This window comes from Solanum tuberosum, unplaced genomic scaffold (assembly GCF_000226075.1).
Source record: "Solanum tuberosum cultivar DM 1-3 516 R44 unplaced genomic scaffold, SolTub_3.0 scf00217, whole genome shotgun sequence".
Classification (NCBI taxonomy): Eukaryota; Viridiplantae; Streptophyta; class Magnoliopsida; order Solanales; family Solanaceae; genus Solanum; species Solanum tuberosum.
Window position 1 is genome coordinate 511,602 of NW_006239142.1, and position 27,483 is coordinate 539,084.

Here is a 27,483-nt window from a genome sequence, read left to right on the forward strand (position 1 = left end):
TCGAAAATAATGTAATAATGGCTATGAACCCAAAAACACAAGAACACAACAATGATTAAATACAGATAATCGGAGCATTATTTTTCAGTCAGATCTAAAAAATTGTCGAAATTACTGGAGCTTGGAGCTCTAATTCGTCGTTGTTGATTTCCTCCGGTCTACCGGAGTTAGGATTTCACGGTGATGGCTGGACACTGTTAGCGATGTGGGTCTGGATGAGAGAGCAGAGAGCAGAGTCAGTTTTCCATGTTTGACCAGTTCTTGGAATCAGAGAGGAAGACCTAGCTCTATCGATCAAAATAAAATAAAATAAAAAGGCCACCAGACTGAAGTTAGAGATACAGTTCATGTTTCAAGTAATTAAAATGAAATTTTCAGTTGGGAATGGTTGTATCAGGGATATTAATATATACCAAAAACTATACTAAATTATTAGTACTAAAAAAAAGGAACACATACCTCTTTGGAATCTTCTTATGCCTCGCATAGTTCACAAGGAACCAGCCACCAACATTGAACTTTATATCGAGCAGGTATGGGAAAAATTATAAATTGATGAATAGTAATGCCTATGTATCAACCTATGTCAGCTTAAGAACATTATTGGAATTTTTCGGAAGAACTTAAAGCTACGGAATCCACAAGTTTAAAGATGAAGATGAAGATGAACAAGAATGAAGATAGAACAAAAATGGGTTATATTATTGGGTGGGTCGAGTCGGGTTAAAATTGGGCAATTTAAGTAAAAATTGGTTAATTTGGGGATTTCCGTCAATTGAGGGGTATAAATGGTGAAATTAGTAACGACAAGGGTATAAATAACTTTGTTTTAACGGCAAGGGTATAGTCAACTAATAAACTAAAGTTGAGGGGTATTTTTGACCCTTTTCCCTTTATTATATATAGATAGATGTGAACCTCTTTAACAAAGTGACAACATGATTTCAATCTGAACAAATACAACCATGTCATCTTGCTATAATCATCAACTAATGTAAAAAAAAAAAACCTAAAACCATTGTGAGTAGCTATGTCTAGGGACACCCATACATCAAGATGTACCATATCAAAGATACTACTACTTCTAGTACAACTCAAAGAAAATGACAGCCTAGTTTGTTTTGCCACAGGGCAAACTGTGCATTCATCCTTAATGATGTTGTCCTATCCTTCCAATGCTAATGACATCTTCCTGAGAAAATTTATGGATGGATGTCCTAATCTCTTGTGCCATAATAGATCTTCTCCAGCATTGTGTACATTAACAATCATCAATTTTGGTCCTTTATTAATGTCATGATGAATATTGTTGTCCAACAAAATATAGAGACCTCCAATTTCTTTACCAATCCCTTTCACTTTCCCAATAGAGTGATCCTGAAACACACAAAACTCAAGGAAAAATTTGATTGAACATTGTAGTTGTTTGGTGAGTTGTGATACAGACAACAAATCATACTTGAAATCAGGTACCACTAACACATCTTTTAAGACATCTCTACCATCCTATTTATACTTCCCAACATGAGAAATTGTAGTGGCTTGTCCATTAGGTAAATGAAATTGCTGGCAAAACACGTGTCAAACAATACATCTAATTTTGAGGTAATGTGCTTAGTTTCTCCTGAATCAACTATCGAGTGTTTGTGATCACTATTGGTATTATTATCTACCATAAAAAGCATGTGCAATACCTACCATGTCAGCTTCACCTATCATGTTGATGGCATATTCAGTATCTGTCCATATTGTTCCTTTGTAAATGTTGGCTGCTCCATAAGATGCATGTCCTGCATACCTTGGCTTCTCACAACTGCACTAAAAGGATCATCACAGTCAACTACATTTTCCATCCTTATCCCACCAAATTTATATCTAAACTTGGGATGACCAGAAGGATACCCCAACTACTTTGTAACAAGTCTTCTTGGTATGTCCTTTCAGCTTACAAACTTCACATTGCAAGCCACAATTCTTCTTGTTCCTCTCTGAAGTATTCTGGAACTCATTATAATAACCAACATCGTTGGAAGAGGTTTTGTTCCCAGCTTGTTGATAACCTTAACCATTAGTATCTAGATTAACATTTCCAACATGAAAACTACTTATTTTGTAAATATAGTTAGGTCTGCTAGAGTTGGTGTTTCCTACATAAAGAGCAGTTGATGATTCACCCAATTCAATTCCTGAATATGAACCAACTGTCAGTCTTTGACTTTTATCAGCAATGATCATTGAGTAAGTTTTATTCAAGGATGGTAGAAGTATCATCATCAGTATTTGACTCCTTTGTTGGCTATAAGACTCATTCAATCCCATTAGAAAAGCAAATAAGCGCATATACTGCAGATGACTAATATACACTTTCGACTTATCACAACCACACGATGGTGGAGGAACAAGTGCATCAAACTCATCCCAAAGTACACACAATCTTGTAAAATAAGTAGATACACATGAAGTATCTTGAGTAATTGTACAAATTTCTCTATGTAATTGATAACCTTTTGATCCATCAACTTTGTCGAAACGAATGTGGTATAATATACCAAAGTACAATAGGACTCACCCTTTGAGTCTTTCAAAATATTAAAATAAAATTCATAAAGTATAATTACTTTTGTCAATTAATACCTTCGACGATATAAGTAACTGCAATAAGGAAAAACATAAATTTACCCTCAAAATTAGTATAATCAAAACAATACTCTATCAATTATCTCCATTGTTTTAGTGTGAAATGAACCATGCTCTCAATCTTACCAATGAGCTCTTCGTTCTTTATTGACAGTTAAACAAACTCATGCTATCAAATTTTAAATGTTAAATGTAATATATTCTTATCCAAAATTGTTCATAGAGCCAAGGGTATTTTTAAGTAACTTATATTTACCGAAACTAGCATTTTTTTTAATGGACTACTTGAACCTTCACAAAATATGAGCAATCCATTTTGTTATTTTCTCTCTTTTTAGGAGTAATAATACCAATACTAAATTACTACACTAAAACTTAGATATTTTATGAAGCTACGTGGCAGTCTTTCATTGGTCAGAACAACCAATACTGACGTGTTTTTTCCCACAAAAAGCCTAAAACCTTATTTTATTAGCACAGAAAAGAAAAATAAAAACCAATAAAATGTTTACATAGCAAAATTCCCAAATCCAAAAATCTCGCCGATCTGTGTGCTTTGAAGATCAGCAGAGAAACGCACATCAAATTTTTTTGTTTTCTTGTAAGGTAAAAATATGTATATTTGCATCAAGATTTTTTTTTCCCATTTGATTGGGTTTATTGGGTTGTTTTTATTGTAATTTAAACGTTTTAAGAAAATGGGTTTATGTTAAAAATGGTTGATTCCAATGTCTGATTTTGCAATTTTAAAATTCAGAGGCTAAATTTAGGGAATTTGGTAAATTGGGTTTGCCTAAAGAAACGATTTTTATGAGATTTTCAACTTGTGATAAAGATGTGATTTTTAGTGGGTAAATCTTGATTTTTGATTACTTTTCTGCTGTTTCTGTGTGGGTTTTGTGATGTAGCTTTTGTTCTGTTTAGGTATGATTCAGTTGTATGTAAAGTTTGATAATTGGTACTCATGATGTTGGTTGTCTTATAGGTTCCTCTTGTTGGGGAGTCTGAACTGGAGTGAAGTTCTGCATTTTAATACCTTTGAGGATGAAGAATATGGAGCGTATCGCGAATGTTGCTTTGTTAGGTATGGTTTCTGTTGATTGTGATTCATGCATTCTTTGTTGTTAATTGGAGAGGCACAATGTAGGTGAATGCTTATTTTTCTTGTTTAATATACTTTGCAAGATGAGTCATGCCAAGTATCAACTTAAATTTTGCACCCAAGAGTACGGTTTGTGGTTAATGAAGTGGGTTGAGGCAAAAACACTAGGCAATATTTCCCCATCTATCCAAGCAGCCCTGGTACCTTTGCTGGTGGAAGGTAGCAAGGTACCTGGTGGAATTAGTTGAGGTGCATGCAAGTTGGTTTGGATACCACTATCATAAAAATAAAAGAAGTAACTTAAGTTTTGTACCTTTTGATTTTCTCTGCAGCTGCACTTCCTATCTTTGTGTAGTTGGAATTTGAGTAGACATGTACTGTAACTATTAATACAGTAGGTTCCACTCTACATATCCAGTTCATTGAGTAAACATATATGGCAGAATGGGTTCTTAATAACATTTTAGCTGAATGAAAATACATGCATCTGATAAAAACGTTTTTACCATTTTCTTATGTATTGGATGTTTGTTTCATCATTTTGATTTGTTGAGGGCATTTCTCTACCCTATAGTTAGCTATGCCGATATTAGAAATTTACATGTACCCTCGAGGATATTTTCCTGCTGCCAGTTTTTTTCTCTTCTTTTTTTAAACCCCTTTTCTCAATGTTTGTTCGTTCTCGAATAATATATGCTATCTGGAGATTAGAAAGTATAATTAGGTGGTCATGGCGATTTTAAATCACTTTTAAATTTTATGTTGATGCAATTACCTTGAAACTCTTGCTTTTTTGGTGGATTCAGGTTTGAGTCTGGCACCACTGGTGGTGAATGTGGATCCAAATGTAAATGTCATTGTAACAGCCTGCCTTACTGTCTTTGTGGGTTGCTGCCGTTCTGTTAAGCCTACTCCACCTTCGGTATATATTCTGGACTCCAAGTTGCAGTTTCCCTTTTTTTTTTTTTCAGTCCTGTCTGTTTTGATGTCACCTAAAATATTTGATTGCTGTACTCCAGGAAACAATGTCTAATGAACATGCAATGAGGTTTCCCTTGGTTGGAAGTGCAATGCTCTTGTCATTGTTCTTGCTTTTTAAATTCCTGTCAAAAGACCTGGTTAATGCTGTGTTGACGTGCTACTTCTTCGTACTTGGCATTGCTGCACTTTCGTATGTTCTCTCCGTATGGATCATTCTGCTATGCTTAATATATTCTATTTTAAGTTACTGAACAGTAGTTTTTCTGTGCATGTGCTTTATGTCATCTCTTTCTTTGTGGCTTTACAGGGCAACATTGTTACCTGCTATTAAGCGTTTTTTGCCAAATAAGTGGAATGATGATCTCATAATATGGCACTTCCCATATTTCCGCTGTAGGGACTACTTTCTTGTCTCTTCTGAAAATGCCAATTGAACCTGTTAGAAGAATCCTTGGGCTTACAATGCTCATTTTAGTTATCTATTTTCCTCCTTTTCAGCTTTGGAGATTGAGTTCACAAGGTCTCAGATTGTTGCTGCAATTCCTGGAACCATTTTCTGTGTATGGTATGCTAAACAGAAGCATTGGCTAGCTAACAACGTTTTGGGCCTTGCCTTTTGCATTCAGGTTTGTCAGCATATCCATCTAAGTTACATTATTCATTTTTACTGGATCACCAATTTTTTTTTCCCTTATTCCTTCTTTCAACTTGTTTTGGATGAGGCGTAGTTGTTGTATCCCTTCTTTCTGCTTGCAAAAGTCAGACTCTCAGTTAAATACACATTTCTCCTGTGTTTGAGATTTGCAGCTGTTATTGTTCCAACACTTCTTATTCCATATTAACAAACATCTTGTGTGGGCGCCCCCATATTGAGTTACCAATGCATGATAAGCTGCCAAGCCTGCTAGTAGTAATGGGTTGATGGCTAATCTGGCTCCTGTCTCATAATCAATTTCATTTAATAACTAAAAAATCTTATCATTCATTCTAAGAAAATGTGGTTTAGTACCACTCACTAGTCCGGTGTCTGAGTTTGTGATATGAAGGTGTTCTGCTCTTTTGCTGGCTGGCTGTTTATTGCATCATTAATAAGCATTTGGATATTCGCCAATCATATAATTTGTGAGCTTCATGCTTCAAACGCAGTTTGTGTGGCTTGATGTGTTAGTATATCATTTGTCCTGACAATAGAGTCTTAAAATTTCTTCATTTTCAGAGGCCAAATTCACATGGACTTCCTATTTTGAAAATATGTTTAATTTAGATGGATGTTATATGACTTAGGTAGAGTATATTGTATACTTCCTCCATCCAATTTTATGTAGTAGATGTTATTATGGCTTATTTAAAAATCCCCTTATTCCAATTTATGTGATGCACTTACCTTTTTTATCCGTTTAAAAGGAATGGTATTTTATTTTGTATTTAGAAATGTTTCAACTTTAAACTTTTCATTTTACGCTTAATGAGATGATTTATGGCCCACACAAACATCTATGGTTTGTTTTAGAGACAAGATTCAAAAAAAATTCGTTCTTTTTCAAACTTCATGCCTAGCCAAAGTGAATCACATAAAGTGGACGGAAGGATATATGCCAAAATGGTGAGAGTATCATACAATTGGGACAAAGGAAGTACCAATTTAAGACTCATTGATTCCTTTTCTTTTTTATTTTAATATGTACCCTTTATCAAACTAGGTGGCGTGAATAGAGAGGTCAACTTTCATATAAATAAATCACATTTGTCTACACTTGTTCTAGGACCAAGCATAGTTGTGTTTGTCTAGCTGCAAAGGCGACCCATCTTTATGTAATTTGGATCCGTGATGGCACTTTGATGCCTTTATTTTCTTTTCTTATTTATTGATAACGGGAAAATCTCATATGATTGGCCTACGTTTATGAATTTGGTAGAATATGGGCCCACCCCTCTACCGTGCTCCCACTAAAACACCAGGATCCTTGTCATTGATAGGGTTCTTACTTGTGACATGCGCCCTACCTACATCCCACATTGGATCCTTACATTGAGCCAACATTACATTATCTATTTGTATGCTTCGAATGAATGGAGATTTTTGCAGAGCTGAAAAGTGTTTGGTCCCCTCTTAAGTCTCATCATGTCTACCTTGATGAATGATACGGATTTTCCTTTGCACTTTTGATTTCAGGGTATTGAAATGCTTTCACTTGGATCATTTAAGACTGGTGCCATACTATTGGTAAGTGAAGAAATTTGTGTATTATATGTAATTAATTGTACATGGTTCATAGGTGTCATTCTGTTTATGTTTCTGGCCTTGAACCAAAAATTCCTTTGTTTTTCCTTATTTGATTCTTCCCAATATCCCTTTGAAGAAGTGGGAAAAGAACTTCATGAGATATTTCTAGTGGTTTTACTTGCACAAAGACATCCCTTTGCTTGGATCATATTATATTAACCCCTAATGGTAGAGTTTTTAGGCTTCTTTACGGCGTTCTTTCACATAGGCATTAGCACTTGCTTATACAACTTTCTATAATCATTAACTTGTCGCTGATGTGGAATGCCCATGGCTTTTGAAAAATGCAGGCAGGACTTTTTGTGTATGACATCTTCTGGGTCTTTTTTACCCCAGTGATGGTCAGTGTAGCCAAATCTTTTGATGCTCCTATCAAGGTGTGTATAGTGACCTTTTTTTTTTGTAGCTGATTCTTTAAATTTTCCATTCCACACCTTTATTAGTTACTATGTCCTGAGTATAAAATTGCTCTGTCTGCAGCTTTTGTTTCCCACAGCGGATGCTAAACGCCCCTTCTCAATGCTGGGTCTTGGAGATATAGTTATCCCAGGTATAACCTCCATTTTCCTAAAAATTCATTTCTGATTGTTGACCTGTGCTAATTGTAAATAGCTATGAATGCAACTTTACAAATTATTAGCTATGACTAAACCAGAGAGATTAAGCATAACGGAGGGATCCTCCATCTCAAACCATGAGGTTTGGGGTTTGAGACAGTAAGAGGAAAAGGTGGAAAAAACCACTGTTGGTCCCTCGAGAAGGAATGAGGGATGAGGTTTACCATATTGAAGAAAAGCTTTATTTCGTTTACTCTAGCTACTGAACTTATTTTTTCTTTCACAAATGCTTATTATTTGCTTTTTGCCATGGTCTTACATCATTTTCTTTTGCAACTCCTCCTTAGATTGAGTAAATACACTTGGTAACATTTGATCACTTCAATCTTTCAGGCATTTTTGTTGCATTGGCACTCCGTTTTGATGTTTCCAGGGGGAAGGAGCCCCAATACTTTAAGAGTGCATTTTTAGGATACACATTTGGTTTGGCACTTACAATATTTGTTATGAACTGGTTCCAAGCTGCACAGGTTGGTGTCTGAATTAAACTTTTAACACTTTATATCCCTTGCAAGAAACCGTTGCCATAATTGTTGACTTGACATTTGTTTCTTTTCAGCCTGCTCTGCTATATATTGTTCCAGCTGTAATTGGATTCTTGGCGGTACATTGCATATGGAACGGGGATGTGAAGCCTGTATGTTTTTCTTGACAAACTGTTTTTACCAAGTCTACTAGCTGACTTTGCTGTTTATGGCTCTTGACTTCTATATGCTGTTTACTCCCATTTTTTAGTTACATACTGTATGGGATTAGATTTCCTCGTTAGATGTTTGGCAAAAACACTTCTTCTAGAAGCTATGTCGCTCGGACTCTTCAAAATTGTTGCTGCACCCGTGTTGGATTCTTCAAAATGCACTACTCTTGTAGTATCCCAGACATTTTTGAAGAGTTCGAGCAACATAGTCTAGGAGTTCATACGAGAAAGTGCATCTAATGGCTTGGTTGAAATATATTTAAAGTAGGAGAAAGGAAGGTTTCTTGCTTTTTTTTTCGAGTGAAGCATTAAAGGATTAAAACTTTTTTCCTGCCTTTTGAATTGATAATCTTTTATAGAGTATGAACCAAACCTTCACTACCTTTTATATGAAGGAATAAGCCTTGGTTTCTATTACATTTCCGTTTCAAATGCTGAAACTGTATTCTTGATATTTTTGTTGAGCAGTTGTTGGAGTTTGATGAAGGAAAGACGAAAGACGCGGAAGAAGCTGAAGCCAAAGAAAGCAAGAAGGTAGAATGAGTCTTAAGTAGACAGACTGACATTAAAGAGACAATGACCCTCAAATTAGGCTATGTATTGCCGTGGATTAATAGTCACACAAGGTAGCAGAGATTGTTGGTTAAGCAACAAAGTTTGTTGTATTAGATTTTTGAGACTGACCATCAATACTACTGGCCTTTTATGTTATACGTTAAAATTGATATTACTAAATGTCAATTTTTTCTCTTTCATTTTGGGGTTACCCTTTTTACACATTTCACTGCACTTGCAGATTCTTTGAAATGTTTTGGTGATTTCAGATTATTGGTCCTTATTGAGAGTTAATTTGTGAATTCTCTAAATGTTTCTTAGCAAAAATGGTATTAATCTCATTTGAGGTTCATTCTCTTGGAAGGGAATATTAAAGGACAATGTAAGGTTTATTTTACATCTAATAGTTGTTTCTCACAAGTGTTGCCATGAGAACTATACCTTACAATACATTGTGAAGCTTTTTTTGGGACCTTTGCTCTAATCCTAAAAAAGGTCCTTCCTCTTGGAGTTCGATACTTGATCTTGAGCGTATTTATATAATCATGTTGTATTTTACCCATATTTTAGCTACGTTTTGTTCGCATATATTGATATGTTTTGAGTATGATTGATGTGAGCGAGCTAATATATGTGATTAGACATGTTTCAAGTCAAAATATAAGTAGAATTTATAAACTTTTGTAGGGTTGATAACCGGTTTATATTGTTGATATTTTATTTTGACAAGCCACGCATTGGAGAGCATACACCATAAATTAGGGTCCTTACATTACTACTTTCTATTCATGAGTTTTGGACAAACAACATATATTCTTGCAAATACTGAGTTTTAGTTCAAGGTTTGTTCTATTTCTCATTATCATAATGTTCTTTGATTATTACAATTTTTTAAATTATTTGTACAAAGTTATGAGTAGCTAAGCATCATAACTAGGGTTATGTAACCTAGAATCGAAGTGAGGATACTGAATTCTTCATATTAAATCTTCGCATGAAGGTGTCAGCCATTGTGCATTAATGGTTCTTTTGTAAAGTTTTTTTTTTGATGATTGCAAACATTGAAACTTGCCTCAATTCTAAACTTGCTCGGATAAGGAAGTGAAGATTATGGAAACAACTAATAACAAAGATTTGGGGCTATCAACCCTCATCTAATAGTTTGAGCTATTAATAGCGTAAGATCTATGATGATAATCAATTAATACACACTCAAGTGCCGGAAGGACTTGGGATGAAGTACTTCCAATTGAACTGAAAGATTTTAGAGGATGTGTATATGCAATATCCCATAAGTTTTTAACGTTTAAAATAACAAATTTATGTTTGACGAGTCAATTTATTGTATTTTACATCAACCGTCATTGAGATGTCCGGAGAATAATAAAAATTAGATGGTTATACCAAGTAATAACTATATAAAATCACTTGAAATTTTTAGACGAAAGTTAGAGGCCAAAGGGAGCTTTGAAACAATAATCTTAGGTGACATGTTTATTATAATAGAGTTTTGTATAATCTTGACTTGTGATGAGCATATCTCCAAATATATTGAGAGTTAGAAGACCTGTAACACATCAAATTGAAGGACTTTGAGTCTAGTTTTCATAATTGTTGGAATGATGATTGAATAAAGAGTTCTGCAAAATGAAGCTGATTGACTATGACAAATTCATAGTTTTGAGCCAATAGATTTATGTAATAACTATGCTGACCACTAATTTAAAATGCATCATTTTAATTTGTTCTTTACGTACATTCCCAAAATATTTATATCAATCTTATCCGCAAATTATGAGGTATGAAAAAAAATATATGCACATATGCAAGATTTTAAATATGTAGAATTCGGTTGTCCGTAATTGAATTCTAAAGAATTGTTACTATCAGTAATATTTTAGACTGAAAACATGTTTTGGAGTAACAAATTTATAAAGCATTACTGACAATAATATTTAATATGTTTCTTTACATCCTTCAGCCATTTGTCCTACATACCTTAATTTTGAAGTTTGAGGAAGAATCGTGATTGCAATCTCTAGCATTCTTGTAAATATAGTTTTTTGAAGTGTTGGACAAAAAGAGAGGAGTTTATCGTAACATATGAAATCTAATTAAATTTGACTTTTGAAGGAAGTTAATAGTCAAGGGTTCGGGTTATGGAATGAGGAAATGACAAAAAGACCCCTCCTCAAACTATAAAAAGAAGAGAAAACTAAAAGAATTTCAGAGCGAACGTGCGCAATTGGAGCCTAGGTCATACAGCCATGGCAATAACACTAACGTTCCCGCGCAGTCGCCTGGCGGTTCGCGCAGACTACATAGTACCCACTGAAATGGACATAACTTTTAGCACATAACTCAGATTGACGAACGGTCAAATGCGTTGGAAAGAAAACTCTGAGACTTGTTATTAGGCTGGTATTAGGCCACAAAACTCTTCGTATGCTAGGAGGCCCTTATGACCTTGATTCACATCCAATACACTTTCCACACTTATAATTGAGCCTTAACACCCATAAATAGTTAGGAATTAATCACCAAGTATGAACCTATACACCTACGAAGAATGGTTCGAAAAATCTTAGCATATACTAACTTCTAACTTCATCAAAATGATATTTCAACAGTAAAAAATGACTAAATAAATTACTTGGCCATACAAACAAACAAGCAATATCTGAATTACAGTCATATCCCAATCTTATGTGTCTTTATAAGTACAAGAGAGTTTCAAACATCACTATAGAAAACATTATGACTAACTGTTCCTAAGGAAATAATTGCACTCATAGAAGTTGTTGGAAAAGGTAACAAATACTTCATCAGGAATGAGGTATCAGTAGAACAACTGTTGCATTCCTTATGCTCTGGCACTATAACCAGTTTCTGCAAATTTATTGCATGCTCAAGTAAGAACTTCAAGAATTGATGGAGCTCCATTGCGTCAGATCTACGCGTGCGACTACAAAATGACATAACCTTGATATTCTTCAAATTTTGTAAGGAAACTTTGGATATGTTTTCTTCAAAGGAGAGGTACATGTCTTCCAGCAAATCAATGTCTTCGACCTCAAAAAAAGGATGGTACTACAAATACTGAACAAGGAAAAATTAGGTTAGGTGGTAAGCGTTAAGCTTAACAACTATAGTAATGAAATTGAAGTTGTTGAGTCTATAGAGGATCAATAAACATTTGATATAAATATATCGTGAATTTAAAACATACCGGCTTATCAGGAAATATCATCAAAATTTTCAAATTACAAGTTGACCTTAAGAGGTTGTCTAGCATTGGGAAGGAAAGTTTTGAAATACGAGAACTTATTGTCAAGTATCTGCATTCCATCAACGGTAAGGAGACGTGTTCCTCTTCCAACATCAAATTGGAAATCACCTGAACAAAAGAATGAGGCAGATGATAAAAAGAGGAGCTCTATTCACAATTAACATAAAAAGACTAAAGACATTTGGGACTGATAACTGACCTTGATAAATCGGGATGAGAGTATTAGCTCATTAGCACAATGAACGCTTAGCAACAAATCTTTTCTATGTTTACATCCATTTCATCATATTCATCACAATAGAGATTAAAAGTGGCATGGTTCAAAGATGACAAGTCCCCGAACTTAATTTTCGTATGACTTAAAACCCTAGTAATCGTTAAATGTTCAACATATGGAGCAACAATTTCTAAGCAACATACATCACCTTCGTATAAATACCAATCCCCGTAAGGATGATCGTGCTGGGTCAACTGCAGTCGCCTACATTTTGGACAAGTCATGTGCAAACAACTAAAACCACAAAATTCATGTAGCTCCAAAGATTCCAATTGAGGACAATTTGACATTATTTGTTTAATGTGTTCATCCAGGAGAAACAAACTTTGCAACGTTAAACTCTTCAGAGATGTCCAATTTAGTACACAATCTTCTGATATTATGCAATTATCGCAGTTGAGTGTTACAATCGATGAACTACTGCAGAGAACTTGTGGCAAGCTATAGCTTTGGGGCTGACTTGAATTAATATTTCTATCGCGTATATTCAGGCGTAAATCCTCCACTTCCTTACTCATAGAAAATTCAAGTCACTTGTCAATTATGGGAAAAATAAGACACAACATCATCATTAGTTGTGAACTCGACGTTTAGACTGAACTTTTTAATGCTAGAGCAGCTAAGGAGAGGTAGTACATTATCTGTTAAGAAAATGAATTTGTGCACTGTCGAGCTATCTGAACGACCATACCCCTCTTCATAAACAATGTTGTCGATAGAAGTCCAGAAGTATTGCCAATCTTTAGAGAGAATAGTTGTTCGGAACACATCTTTTATGGACAATCGAGAAATAATTTGAACAATAAGAGCGTCAGGTAGGTGACTGATCCTATCAATGTCTTTGCATTCTATCTCAATCTTCATTTTTTTCTGAGGTGAGTTTTCAATAAGCAGACTTTTGGAGTTTCCCTTATCACGACAACTGTTAGAGATTTGGTCTTGGTTGCTCATAACACAGGGCTGTGAAGGGGGAAAAATTATCTGTGACATGTTGCAATTTGAACTAACTATGAAGAAGCTTGAAATTGAAAATAGTGTTTTTGTCACTTTCAAACAGTCATAACTCCTAGATCAGGATGACTTAGGTGTATTTATAGTTATGTTTGGAAAGCTCTTGGAATTATCTTTCCAACGCCGCCAAGTTTGCTTGATTCCGAGTTCGTATGAGTGAGTTATGCCCTTTGGAAGTTGGGTTGTCGGCATAGGGCAGTTTACTCCGAATTTGTAAGGGTATTTTGGTCTTTTCCCTAACCATTTCTTTTGGTTATAGTAAGGTTTTAGACTGATTTTAAATCAGTTTTCCCTTTTAAAGTGAGAGTTAGGGCTTTTGAGAGAAGAGAGAAAGAAGAGGAGAAAGAGAAGAGGTCGTCTTGGTTTTCGTCAAGGGTTATCCCTATTAAGGTATGTGAGATCATAGTGTTGGGTTGGTTCATTCCCCCAGATGCCAAACTCGTTTTAATTTTCGAGAAAAGATTTGGTTGTGTTTGTTGAAGTCTTGTGGTTGTGTTGAAGTTCTTGTTGGTTTGGTGCATGTTTCCGGTTGTGATTTCGAGTTGAATCTATTGTATGTTAAGGGGTTTTATGATTCTAAGTGTTTTGGGGGCTGGAACCTTTGAAGTTAAGAAGGTTTAGAGTTGGAAAACAAAGGAGAAAAGTTGGATTTTTCGGGGGAAAAAAGGGCTGGGGCGTCGCGCCAGCCAGCGCGCCCCAAAAGGGATTCTGAGCCTCCACCCTTGGGGCGGCGCGCCATGCAGAGCGTCCCACCAGGCCTTCTGAGCTTTGAGGGCTGGAGCCCCGCGCCTCTCAGAGCGCCAAGGACGCCAATCCTTCCCTTTCCTTCCCCACTTTTTCATACATGTTTCTTGGTAATGTACCCTATGTTTTATAGTTGTTTTCACCACTCTAAGGTACATCTAAGCATCAAGAACTCATCCATAAACGTGAGATTATTACCCTTGAATTCATAATCCAATTTGAGGAAAGTTCGGATCAAAGTCAAGTGAAGTTAGAGTCAAGTCTAGAAGTTAAGAAGCAAGTCAAAGCAAGTTTCTTCAAGTTTTTCGAGTCTTTAATTAAGCGTTTTAACTTCATTTTTAAGGCTCAAGTTTCAAGTTAAGCCAGGAGTATAGAGTTGAGTTCATTTCTCAAAAGTTATTAGGGAACTAAGTATTCCCAAAGAAGTTTTAAAGAAATGTTTTCACATTTAAACAAGATTGGAAACTGGGATCTCCAAAGAGCCTTCAGGCTAGTTTTCTAGAAAAAGAGTAATCGCTTTCTAAATGAAGCAAGAGAGGAAACTGAGATTTTCAAGATAGCCTTTGAGCTAAGTTTGAGTAATTATCTCAAATCAGCAGAAAGAAATAATGTTTTAAAAAAAAAAAAGAGCTAGTACATTTTGGGAGTAGTATTGAGCACCGAATTGGGGGAGCGTTCAAAGAACCCACAGTCCCCATAGAACCATGTAACCATCATGGGCAGAAGAGGTTCATACTTTTTAGATGAATCCTTTTCAAATTAGACTAGTGGATCCATTAGGCAGTTCAGGTCCTATACCTTTGGCCAGGTGTAGGATGCTCTGGCAGCGTGAGGTTGATCGTTGTATCATCACTATAGCTTTTATGTGATGGTTGTCGGTGAGAGAAACTCCCACAATAATTATTGTATTTTTATATACATCAGTTCATTTGTATTTCTACATACATCTCAGACTTATTGTATCTTTGCGTACACAGAGTTTATAGCATGTTTTAAACAACTTTTCTTTATATTGCACTTGTTTTAATGTGCCTTATATTGAAACGAGTCAGTCAGGTTGAGTTGAGTTGAGCCAGGTAAGTTATTCAGTTTCTTCCAGATTTCCTTCTAGCCTATGTTGCTTAGCATTCCAACTCGCATACTTGTACATTCAATGTACTGATGCCAGTTGGCCTGCATCTTATGATGATGCAGACACAGGTACCCAGGATCAGCATCCAGCACGCCGTTGATCCAGCTGAGCATTCCAGAGTCAGTGGTGAGCCTTTTTGCCTTCCTGAGGACTCTGTTATTTTGTGTTCCTAGTTTTGCTTTATTAGGATGTTGTGGGGTCTGTCCCAACATCCATCTCAGTGTTATAGAGGCTTCATAGACAGACAATCAGTCAGTTAGTATTGAGTCTCTCATCTATGTATATATATATATTCTATTTTGAGACACGAGTTGCCTGTTGGCCAGATTTTATCAGTTGGGCTGCTTTATGACCTTTCATTGCATTGAGTTATTCTGTTGAGTTAGGTTTCCGCTGAGTTAAGAAGCCAGGCCAAGGGTTCGCTTGGGGCCAACAATGGTCTTCGAGTGCCGATCCCGCCCAGGGTGTAGGCTCGGGGCGTGACATTATCAAACATTAGAGATTAAGTTTACTTGCATATGAGGCAAGGTGGGCGAGATGGATTAAAAACTAATTGTTTTGCTATGCGGGGCGAGGTGGGACGGGTCGAAGTGTTCGCGGACTCATGCAAATTTTCCCCGCAAGTGCTTCGTCCCGCCCCAATTGCCATCCCTAATAACAAAGTTATAATCTTAACAAAAATCAATTACTACAAATAGGGGTTGTCACGGGTCGATTATTGGTCAAAATCAAAACCAAACCAACATAATCGGTTTTTAAATTTTCAAAATTAAATCAAACCAAATATAATAAATATTTATCCGTTTGGTTGTTATCGATTTCGGTTTGATTTGGTTCGGTTATTTGGTTGTTAACCATACACAAAAATAAAAGAAATGATTCATTCAAAATGAAAAAAAAGTGACAATAATTCATCAAAATGAGAAATAGTTAGAACGACCGACGTTACCGAACTTTCGATGACTAAATTTTCTTATGAATAAAGTTTCAAAATTCACCATTTTGGCCTTGAAAGAAGTGACTGTGACATTTTTAGTCATATACATGAAACCTGTTGGTGTTTATGCATTTTTAATACTAAAATTAAAATATAACCAATAAGATAAATGTTCTCATCTTGACATTTTTGCTTTCATAAAGAAATTAAAAATATATTTTGATGAAAACATATATAAGATCTTTAAAAGTGTTTATAAAAGTAATATATTATGTATGTATAATAATAAAATACATGTATATATATAATTTATCGGTTCAGTTAAGTTATTTCTTCTGTTTTTTCAAACAAAACCAAAAATACTATCAGTTTTCAAAAATCTAAAACCAAACGAAACCAAACCCAAATAAAATCGATTTATTGAATCGTTTCGATAGAATCTTTTTTGGTCTGGATCAATTTTTATTCAAATCGTGAACACCCCTAGCCACAAGTATACCGAGGATAAGAACACCTAAAAATTAATTTATTCTTGAAAAGTAATTGCCTAAAAAATAGAGGGAGCGGGCGGGGGGGGGGGGGGTAAAATAGAAGAAGATATTACTGAACATAAACTAAGCGGCAAGAGCAAGAGAGAAGCCGAAGAGATGAATAAAGAGGGAAGAGTAGGTAGGTTTTATAAGAATGTGACAACGCTGAGAATGCAAGAATAACACATGTAAACGTTACAACCCTCTTAAGTAGGTCAAATTCAATGAAAATCACCAAAATGCCCCTTACTGCATCAATAAATATTACCTCGGCCATGCCAACGGCCAATACCGGCTCTTTACACTAGGACAACTAATACGACCCCTTTTTGAACAAAATAAAAAATAATATCTGCTTTCAAAAATCTAAAACCAAACGAAACCAAACCCAAATAAAATCGATTTATTGAATCGTTTCGATATATTTTTTTGGTCTGGATCGATTTTTATCAAAACTGTGAACACTCCTAACCACAAGTATATTGAGGATAAGACCACCAATAAAAAATGATTTATTCTTGAAAAGGAATTGCGTAAAAAAAGAAAGGGGGCGGGGCAGGATCTATAAAAATTCAACAAAAGGAGAAGAACAATACCCACATTGGAAAAATAAAGAGAAAAATAGGATAAATAGAACTAACCTTGTTACTGAACATAAACTAAGCGGCGAGAGCGAGAGAGAAGCCAAAGAGATGAATAAAGAGGGAAGAGTAGGTAGGTTTTATAAGAATGTGACAACACCGAGAATGAAAGAATAATACATGTAAACGTTACAACCCTCTTAAGTAGGTCAAATTCAATGTAAATCACCAAAATGCCCCTTATCACATCAATCAATATTACCTCGGTAATGCCAATGACCAATATTGACTCTTTACACTAGGACAACTAATACGACCCCTTTTCAAAGAGGCCGCCTTTAAGACTCTACTAAGTGAAATCATTTAATAATGGATAGATACAAGTTATACAATCCTCACACGAGGAAACAATAAGGCTTTCCTTAAGATAATTTACACATACAATAAAATAAGGAAAGCAATCAACGACATACTACTGTTGAACTCTTTCCGAGATCTTTTTTTCCTTTGGAAAGATACAAGAAAGAAACTATCAATCTATTGATATTGGAAAACCTAACGGATTCTTTCAATGTATCATTTCTAAATATAATGAAATTCATAGGTATATAGAAAGAAGTCTATTAAATTGAAATTATTTTTTAATCATATTTCAATCGTTAATATATATGATAAATAAGAACCACTACTAAAAAGTATTATACTCTTGATCGTGAAATATTGATTGTTGTTGAACCGTGAATGATATTCCTTTTACTTTGAATATTAAAAAGTATAAGAAACAAGGAAGATTTTGAGGAGTGAAATATGTTTGCATTATTTCTTGATGTTATTACATATTAAATGATGTATATGTATTTCAGTTTATATTGCTTAAAATTTATTTATTTTTAGTTTTTCTTTCTCTTCTTTATATTATATTTTCTTTAACGGAAATCTTCCCATACATGGACAAAGTTACAGAGAAAGCTATGAATTTGATATAATCCAATAGCTTTGATCAAAATTTTCTATAGCTATAGTTTCGGTAATTGTGCCCTCATAGCTGTAGTTTTGTTTGCTATGGAGGTTGTGGTTTGTATATTTCGCTTGCAAATATACAAACAGAGTAAGTATATATAAATGGAGACTACAATTTGTTTATTTCGCTTGCAAATATACAAACAGGGCAAATATATATAAATGGAGGTTAGTCTCTTGTGAATATACAACAATGGTAAGTATATACAAATTTTGTATTTATACATTTAGGAATTTTTGTATGTTTCGTTTGCTAATATACAAACAGGATAATTAATTATGAATTTATTCATAAATCGTATACAAATATCTAGGGTAAGTATATACAAATTCTGGATTTATACAATCAGGGAGCGAATTATACAAATTCTAAATTTATACAATTAGAAAACCAAATCGTAAGATTTTGCAAAACTATCGGCACGAATTAAAAATGATGGGCGTCGTTACCTTTATATTTTCATCTCATTTTATCTATATTTATATTTTAATAATCATATTTCATTTTTTATCCTATCTTTTCATAATAGCTCTACGTTGTACCCTACTTTTCTTGTAGGTTTATCACTCAAATTATAGATGTGTGACATTATGTAACGACAACGAAACATACAATCTATCCAAACATTGTATTCATTAAAACAATAAAATACGATATAATACAATACGATACATTATGAAACAATATATAACTATCATCCAAACAAAGTGTAGGTATCAGTTGCGTGAGACACATAAATAATTCTTATTACACGTCAGCCAGCTGACTGTAAGCCTATAGGACAATTGATGACGTCATTAAATATTTAATTCTACACCATAACCCAAAAGGTTCCCTTAAGGATGCATTCACTTACTTAAAGTTAATCATCAATTGGGACAGTGTTGTACATGGACCTAAATTGAGCCCATGATGATAATGTTTTGGAGAAGACTTACTGGTATTGTCTTGATTTTGCAATTAGTAACAAAGATGTGAGTTGAAGGGTCTAGGTGATAAATGGAGCCAAGTACAGGTGTCTCTCGGGTCATTCCGCCTTTCATATTAAGCTCTTTTATTTTTGAATAGTCAAGAAACCACACTCCATTATTCTTTTGTTGGGCAAAACTCAAAAGGACAGTTTTGCTGCTACTTTTATTCTATGGCTGTCAGCTGTAGAGTGTAGATAAAACCAGTGGCGAATTTACAGCCAAAAAATAGGGCACCCGCACTCGTGGTCTCTTCGTAAAATTAGATATTTTATATGTATATTTTTTAAGATTTTGTATAATATTATATTCTTGCACCCGTACTACAAGAAGTCTAAATGGTCCACATGGTTAAATGTTGAGCTTTTGACCTTGAGGATTAAGGATCAATTCTCACTTCAATACAATTTACTTGGTGCACCCATGTTCGAAAAATCCTAGATTCTCCTCTGGATAAAACATAGTTGTACCAATTACAAGCAAGACAAGTAGCAAAAGAGAAGGAGAGAAATCATTCTTGATCACATATTACTCTTAGCATTCAACAGGTAAAATAAACAAGTTGTTAGTAATTGAAGATACAAACATTTATCTTCTCAAAATCATTTTGTGTTACGCTCCAAATCAGAGGTTGAAGGGTGGAAACCTATTTTAAGAAGTGAAATATGGGAGTTGCCACACAATGACATATTACCAGCGTTAGTGTTGAGCTACAATGATCTTGCCGCACATTTAAAGCGATGTTTTTCCTATTGTGCAATATTTCCTAAAGATTATCCATTTAGGAAAGAACAAGTTATTCATCTGTGGATTGCCAATGGTCTCGTACCACATAAAAATGAAATAATTCAAGATTCAGGCAACCAATATTTTCTCGAGTTGAGATCAAGATCATTATTCAAAGGGGTCCCAAATCCTTCTGAAGGGAACATAGAGAAATTCTTAATGCATGATCTTGTCAACGATTTAGCCAAAATTGCATCTTCAAAACTTTGTATCAGGTTGGAAGAGATCCAAGGATCTCACATGTTGGAAAAAAGTTGGCACTTATCATATTCAATGAGATATGGTGACTTTGAGAAATTGACACCACTCTACAAATTGGAGCAGCTGAGGACATTGCTTCCGACATGTATTGATCTCGATAATTGTTACCCTCTAAGCAAGAGGGTGCAACATAACATACTTCCAAGTCTAAGATCCTTGAGGATACTGTCATTGTCTCATTACCAGATTGTTGAGTTGTCAAATGACTTGTTTATCGAATTAAAGCTCCTCAGATTTTTGGACCTTTCTCAGACGGATATAAAAAAGTTGCCAGACTCCATTTGTGTGTTGTATAACTTAGAGACACTTCTCCTGTTACATTGTAGTATTCTTGAGGATTTACCGCTGCAGATGGAAAAGCTAATCAACTTACATCATTTTGACATAAGCAACACTTATCGGTTGAAGATGCCGCTACATCTGAGCAAGTTGAAAAGCCTCCAAGTGCTAGTGGGAGTCAAGTTTCTTCTAGGTGGTGGTGGTGGTTCGAGAATGGAAGATTTGGGTGAAGTACATAACTTGTATGGATCTCTATCAATTCTAGAGTTGCAAAATGTGGTTGATAGAAGGGAAGATCGGAAGGCAAAGATGAGGTGAAAGGAACATGTTGATAAATTATCTATTGTTGATTGTAACTCTCTTACCTCCTTACCTTTTAGCATTCTGCCAAGTACCTTGAAGACAGTACGGATATCTCGTTGCCAGAAATTGAAATTAGAGCAGCCAGTTTGTGATTCTATAGATGATATATCACCTGAGTTGCTCCGGAGAGCACGCAAATTGAGGGTACTACATTGCCCCAACCTTACTAGCTTTTTGATTCCTACTGCCACTGAAAGTCTCCATATTTGGAATTGTGAGAATCTTGAAATAACTTCGGTGGCATGTTCGGGGACACAGATGGCGTATTTGTGTATTTTCAACTGTAAGAAGCTGAAGTGGCTGCCAGAACGTATGCAGCAACTCCTTCCATCTCTTAAAACATTGAATCTGTGGCATTGTCCAGAAATACTGTCATTTCCTGAAGGAGAATTGCCCTTCAATTTACAAGTACTTGAGATCTGTAATTGCACGAAACTAGTGAACGGTCGAAAGGTGTGGTGTTTACAGAAACTCCCCTGTCTCAGAGAGTTAGTGATCGCACATGATGGCAGTGATGAAGAAATGGAGCATTCGGAGTTGCCTTCCTCTATTCAAAGACTTACCATACGCAATCTGAAAACATTAAGCAGCCAAGTTTTCGAAAGCCTCACCTCTCTTGAATATCTATATATGGCTGATTTACCTCAAATTCAGTCAATGCTGGAACAAGGGCGGCTTCCCTCATCTCTTTATGAGCTACATTTATCTCGCCATCATGTGCTCCGATCACTTCCTGAATCAGCACTGTCCTCCTCCCTCTCTGAGCTGATCATCGAGGATTGCCTAATTCTCCAATTCCTTCCGGTAAAAGAGATGCCCTCTTCCCTATCTAAGCTGACCATCAGGGATTGCCCTTATCTCAAATCCCTTCCGGTAAAAGGGATGCCCCCTTCCCTCTCTGAACTATATGTTCCCGACTTCCCATTGCTCAAACCACTACTAGAATTTGACAAGGGGGAATATTGGCCAGAAATCGCTCATATCTCGAACATAGAGATCGATTGGTAATGCATTAAAACAAATGTAAGTTATTCTTTTTCCTCACAAGCTTTCTATTTTTGCTTACTTCCCTTTGCTTTCCCTTTTTAAAAATCTTGTTGAGCAACATGAGTGTCTATTGCCACATTGAAACCAAGAAATCATTTTTAGTTCGAGATGAAAACTTCCATTGTCAGAATTAGATGTTATAGACTTGCAGCTAATTGTTGTGCCTTATATAATTGCATATTATCTTGGATGACAGGTATTGGATTAGTTTCTCATTGCTTATTGGTTTATGCTCTTACCACGTTTTAATTTCACACATCTCAATTGCGAAAGACATCATGTGTAGCTTATGTACCCATGTATAATTGAAATTTAAGTTCTCATAATTAAGCATCAAATATCCCATGCTAAGAATGAAACTTTGCTAGCTTCACAGTAGAACGAAGATCTGCTGTCACTATAGAAAATCTTTTTAAGTGAATCTATGCAGAGGCCTGCAAGTTCTTACATCGATATTTATTTTTCATTACTTCTCTTAGTTTGTTAATTATTTGCTCTTGTTAAATCATGTTGGAATTGGGAGTAATAATTTTGTGTAGGAAGTTCATAGCAAAGTGTAATATTAACAAATTAGAAGCTTTTCTATCAATGACAATACGTAGATATGATAACGAACACCGAGTCTCTAACAGAATATGTAAAGTACATGTGGAAGAAAGTCAGAGGGTTAGGACCTGCATTTTAGTTCAACTCATTCGGTCCAATTAGCTATTAACCCGTTTATTTATTAACTCATTCCAATTTTACTTGCCCTAATTCAATTCAATCCGCTCATTTGACACCTCTATCCTAAAGCATATGAACAATGAATTATCTGGCCCCGACTATTAGCGAGTTTTAATTTCAAAAAATTCTTGATCGACGATAAATTTTTAGCTCAGTTGGTGAAAGTTTCATTTCCAATAGAAATATAAGGTATATGGTCCCCGCCAAACCATAGGAACAGAAATAAAAAAAAAAAATATCCTTTAACTGTGTGAAATTGAACAAAAATGTCACCAATTAATAATATGATCTAAGAATACCCTTACTGTTAACATTTGGTAAAAAAGTAATCCTAATGTTGCTTAATGGGTCAAAAATGCCTTTTTGAAATAAATATATTACTTCTTTTTAAGAAAAGAACAAATTATTTTCTAACAATGATAATTATAATTAGAAAATGTTTACTTCAATTAAGGTTAAGATATAAAAGTATTTTCTATTTTATTTGAATATTAATGGGGTTACTATGATCGTATATATATGACCTATACGATCAGTAATAAAGATACATGGAGTTAGTTATCAATTAATAGTTTGGTTAAAAAATGTCACTAATGTTACTTAATACGTCAAAAATATCCTTTTTCGAAATAATTTTTTTTATAAACACATTCTTTTTCTAATGATGATGATTTTTTAAATTAGAAAATGTTTATCCTACTTCAATTTGGAAATGATTAAGATATAAAAATATCTTCTATTTTATTAGATTTTTTTTTATCATTATCTAAATAAAAATTAATGATAGGGTTACTATGATCTTATATATATGACCTATATTATCCATTAAAATGGTAAATGAAGTTATTCTATTTTAATGGTTAAAATGAGAGTAGAAAAAAATTACTTCCTACTTATTTATTAGTTAATGTGATTTTAAAAGAAAAGAGACAAAAATTGGATTCTTTAATAGTAATATCTTTATTAGGAATAAAATATGGTTAAAAAGAAAAAAAAATATACTAATATATTTATTAGGAAAAGGACATTTTGGACCAACTATTAACTTGAAGCATTTTTTGTTCAATTTCATGTAGTTAAATGATATTTTGGACCCTTTTCCGAAATAAGAATAACACACAAACAATTCTTAGAAAAAGATAAACGGTAAAAACCTAGAAATGGTGAAATTGTGAAAATTTTAATAAAAAAAATAATTAATGACGTGGTGCTGACATGTAAGGATGTGCATCGGTCGGTTCGGTTTTATGTATTATTGGTTCGATTTATTGGTTTTCAGTTTTTAAATATGCTAAACCAATAACCAAACCAGTAAGATATTTTTTATAGGTTTTTGGTTAGCGATTTTGGTCCTTAACAATTCGGTTTTCTGTTTAACCAATAAGTAAATACTGATAAATAAATATATGACTTCTCTAGAAACAATAATAACAAACATGAAAAGAACTATACAGGTGTAACACAAAGAGAAATTAAGAGGAACAAGGTTCTTACTTTAGGTTTTGACTGTTTGTATAATGTGAAGTTGTGAACTTAAAAAGTTACAGTGAAGTGTGAATTGAAGGCTAAATGACAAAGACATAACTACTAAGATATTGAGATTAATATTTATATTTATGTACATGTAAAAGTAGTAAATTATTATAGTCTTAATGGGTTATCGGTTAACCCAATATTAAATACCAATACCGAAACGAAAACCCGATTTTTTTATTTATAAAACCATTTAAAAATAGTTAATCCAATAACTCAAGGATAATAAACCAATAACACTTTTTCGGTTCGGTTTATCGGTTGGTTCGGTTTTTGCACACCCCTAATGACATGACTATGTTGTGTCACTTACATGGCTATAATGTGGCAAGTGAGAATGGTAATTATAATCTAAGGGTGGTTTTAAATTCACTTCGAAGTTGTTAAGATGAGTATTTAAACGCCCATGTAGTTAAAGTGCTAAAGTAAGTTTTGCTGCCAAGTATAGTGGTATTTGATGTATTTTCTCAAATTATAAATTGTTATAAAACTAAAGCAAAATAAGGCAAGAAATATAGATGATGAAAGCAATAGAAATAGAGAGACAAGAGATGAGAGTTTTTCTTATTTTTTCAAGTATTCTAGTGTTCTCCAAATCATCAAGTGTATCCACTATGAACTCTAATGTCTCTATCTATAGTATAATAGAGACATGCAAAAGGTTAGTCATAAACATGACATTAACCATGAAAGTTAGGAAGACATTACCATGTTTTTCATTCTTGTTAGGTGAAAAGTCATACTCATGGAAAGGAGATAAAAGGAGTTTTGATTCATTTTTCCTTCTATGGCTGTCCACCTCCCCCCAATAAAAAAAATAGTCCATTATTGACTCTTGTTGTTGGGTGAAAAGAGAATTACAAGTAAGACCATTAGTAGCAAATTACTCTTTAGCATTCAACAGATAGAAACATTTTATCTTCTCAAAATCATTCATGTTTTGATTTTCAGATTTCAGAAATGGAGGTTGGCTTAGCAGTTGGCGGTGCATTTCTCTCTTCAGCTTTGAATGTTCTCTTTGATAGGCTTGCTCGATGTTTCGGAAGCATAAGCATCATGTTCGGCTCTTAAAGAAGCTGGAGGACACTTTGCTTGGTCTTCAAATTGCGATAAGTGATGCAGAGAATAAGCAAGCATCATTTAGACACGTGAGACAGTGGTTTAATAAGCTTCAGAGTGCTGTGGACAACGCTGAAAACTTAATAGAACAAGTCAATTATGAAACTTTGAAGCTTAAGGTGGAAGGTCAGCATCAAAATCTTGCAGAAACAAGAAACCAGCAAGCAAGTGATGATTTCTTTCATAACATAAATGAGAAGTTGGAAGAAACCATTGAAACATTGGAGGTGTTGGCTTAAAGGAGTATTTTGGTTCGATTAAACAAGAAACTAGAACACCTTCAACTTCTTTGGTTGATGATTCTGATATCTTTGGTAAGCAGAGTGAAATAGAGGATTTGATTGACCGTTTGATGTCTGAAAACTGACTGTAGTTTCTATTGTTGGAATGAGTGGTGTGGGTAAGACAACACTTGCTAAAGCCGTTTACAATGATGATAAGGTGAAGCACCATTTTGGTTTGAAAGCTTGGTTTTGTGTTTTTGAAGCATATGATGCTTTCAGAATAACAAAAGGGTTACTTCAAGAAATTGGATCATTTGACTTAAAGGATGACGACAATCTTAATCAGCTACAAGTCAAATTGAAGGGAAGCCTGAAGGGAAAGAAGTTTCTTGTTGTCTTTGATGATGTGTGGAATGATAACTATTATGAGTGGTGACTTGAGAAATCTTTTTGTACAAGGACATATGGGAAGTAAGATCATTGTAACTACACGTAAGGAGAGTGTTGCTTTGATGATGGGTAGTGGAGCAATCAACGTGGGAACTCTATCTAGTGAAGAATCTTGGGATTTATTCAAACGACATTCACTAGAAAATAGGGATCCTAAGGAACATCCAGAATTGGAAGAGGTTGGGAAAAAATTTGCAGACAAGTGAAGAGGGTTGCCTTTAGCTCTAAAGGCACTTGCTGGTATTTTACACTGCAAATCAAAGGTGGATGAGTGGAGAGACATTTTAAGAAGTGAAATATGGGAGCTGCCAAGTTGTTTCAATGGTATATTACCAGCGTTGATGTTGTAGCTACAATGATCTTCCTCCAGATTTGAAGCGATGTTTTGCTTTTTGTGCAATATATCCCAAAGATTATCAATTTAGTAAACACCAAGTTATTAACCTATGGATTGCTAATGGTATTTTACCGAAGTTGCATTCCGGTAACCAATACTTTCTCGAGTTGATATCAAGATCATTGTTCGAAAGGGTCCCAAAGTCTAAAGGGAAGCCAGATGAATTCTTAATGCATGACTTCGTCAATGATTTGGCCAAAATTGCATCTTCAAAACTTTGTATTAGGTTGGAAGAGAACAAAGGATCTCATATGTTGGAGCAAAGTCGGCACATGTTTCAGAAGCGTATAATAGAACCTAATGTTATTATTTTAAAGGGTAATGCTAAATGGCCAGAAAATTTTGCCAGAATTTGGCCAAAATTTTTTAAAAGTGTATAATTTCTATTTTATTTTCAAATAAACTGATCTTTTTAATTAAAATGTATTAAAGTTAAAAGGGTAAAAATGTTCAAAAAGATAAAATAACATAGATAAAATACTATTTTGGCCAAATTTTCTGGTCAAAAAGATTTTTCCTATTTTAAATACCTATTACTATCTTCTAATTAATGCTTGCTCTTTCTATTCTCAAACTCCGTAATACTTAAGGAAATGCTTTTTTTGATGCATCAAGCAAAATGAGATAGTAATAACTACTGTATCATAATCCAAGTTTCAAATAGGTAGTGACCAACTGTTGGAAATAATAATTCAAAGTTGGAGTAGGAATCCTAAGTTGATTAGGATTTGTTATTTATGGTATTTATTTATTTATGTTTAATTAGGATTTCTTAGTTAGAGAAGTTCCTAGTCCTAGTTTAATTTGATTGTTTACTATTATAAATAAGAATGTTGTTAATTATTTTCAATACAGAGAAATACATAGAAATATACAGAAAATATAGAAACACATAGGAACTTTTGAGTTTATAAATAAAATATTTTCCTTCAATT

The 27,483-nt window shown here is 34.4% G+C and overlaps 1 protein-coding gene, 1 long non-coding RNA gene and 2 pseudogenes across 2 annotated transcripts; 3 read left to right on the top strand and 1 right to left on the bottom strand.

Annotated features, from left to right (window-relative positions):
- On the bottom strand, positions 1–836 carry LOC102591589 (uncharacterized). Its single transcript, XR_368013.2, has 2 exons — positions 460–836; positions 1–287 (listed from the first exon to the last, which is right to left on the bottom strand). It is a non-coding gene; the product is annotated as an uncharacterized lncRNA (long non-coding RNA).
- Positions 837–3,118: 2,282 nt separating this feature from the next.
- On the top strand, positions 3,119–9,073 carry LOC102592489 (signal peptide peptidase-like). The gene is made up of 12 exons (XM_006356300.2): positions 3,119–3,243; positions 3,623–3,721; positions 4,546–4,661; positions 4,759–4,910; positions 5,028–5,113; positions 5,219–5,346; positions 6,894–6,944; positions 7,295–7,381; positions 7,485–7,554; positions 7,955–8,091; positions 8,181–8,258; positions 8,787–9,073. Exons 2-12 carry the CDS (start codon positions 3,682–3,684, stop codon positions 8,859–8,861), a joined length of 1,020 nt encoding a protein of 339 aa, XP_006356362.1. The 5' UTR covers positions 3,119–3,243; positions 3,623–3,681; the 3' UTR covers positions 8,862–9,073.
- An 11,178-nt stretch (positions 9,074–20,251) lies between these two features.
- On the top strand, positions 20,252–22,060 carry LOC102602082 (putative disease resistance protein At3g14460; annotated as a pseudogene).
- A 3,258-nt stretch (positions 22,061–25,318) lies between these two features.
- Positions 25,319–26,567, top strand: LOC102602411 (putative disease resistance protein RGA3; annotated as a pseudogene).
- Positions 26,568–27,483: the final 916 nt, after the last annotated feature.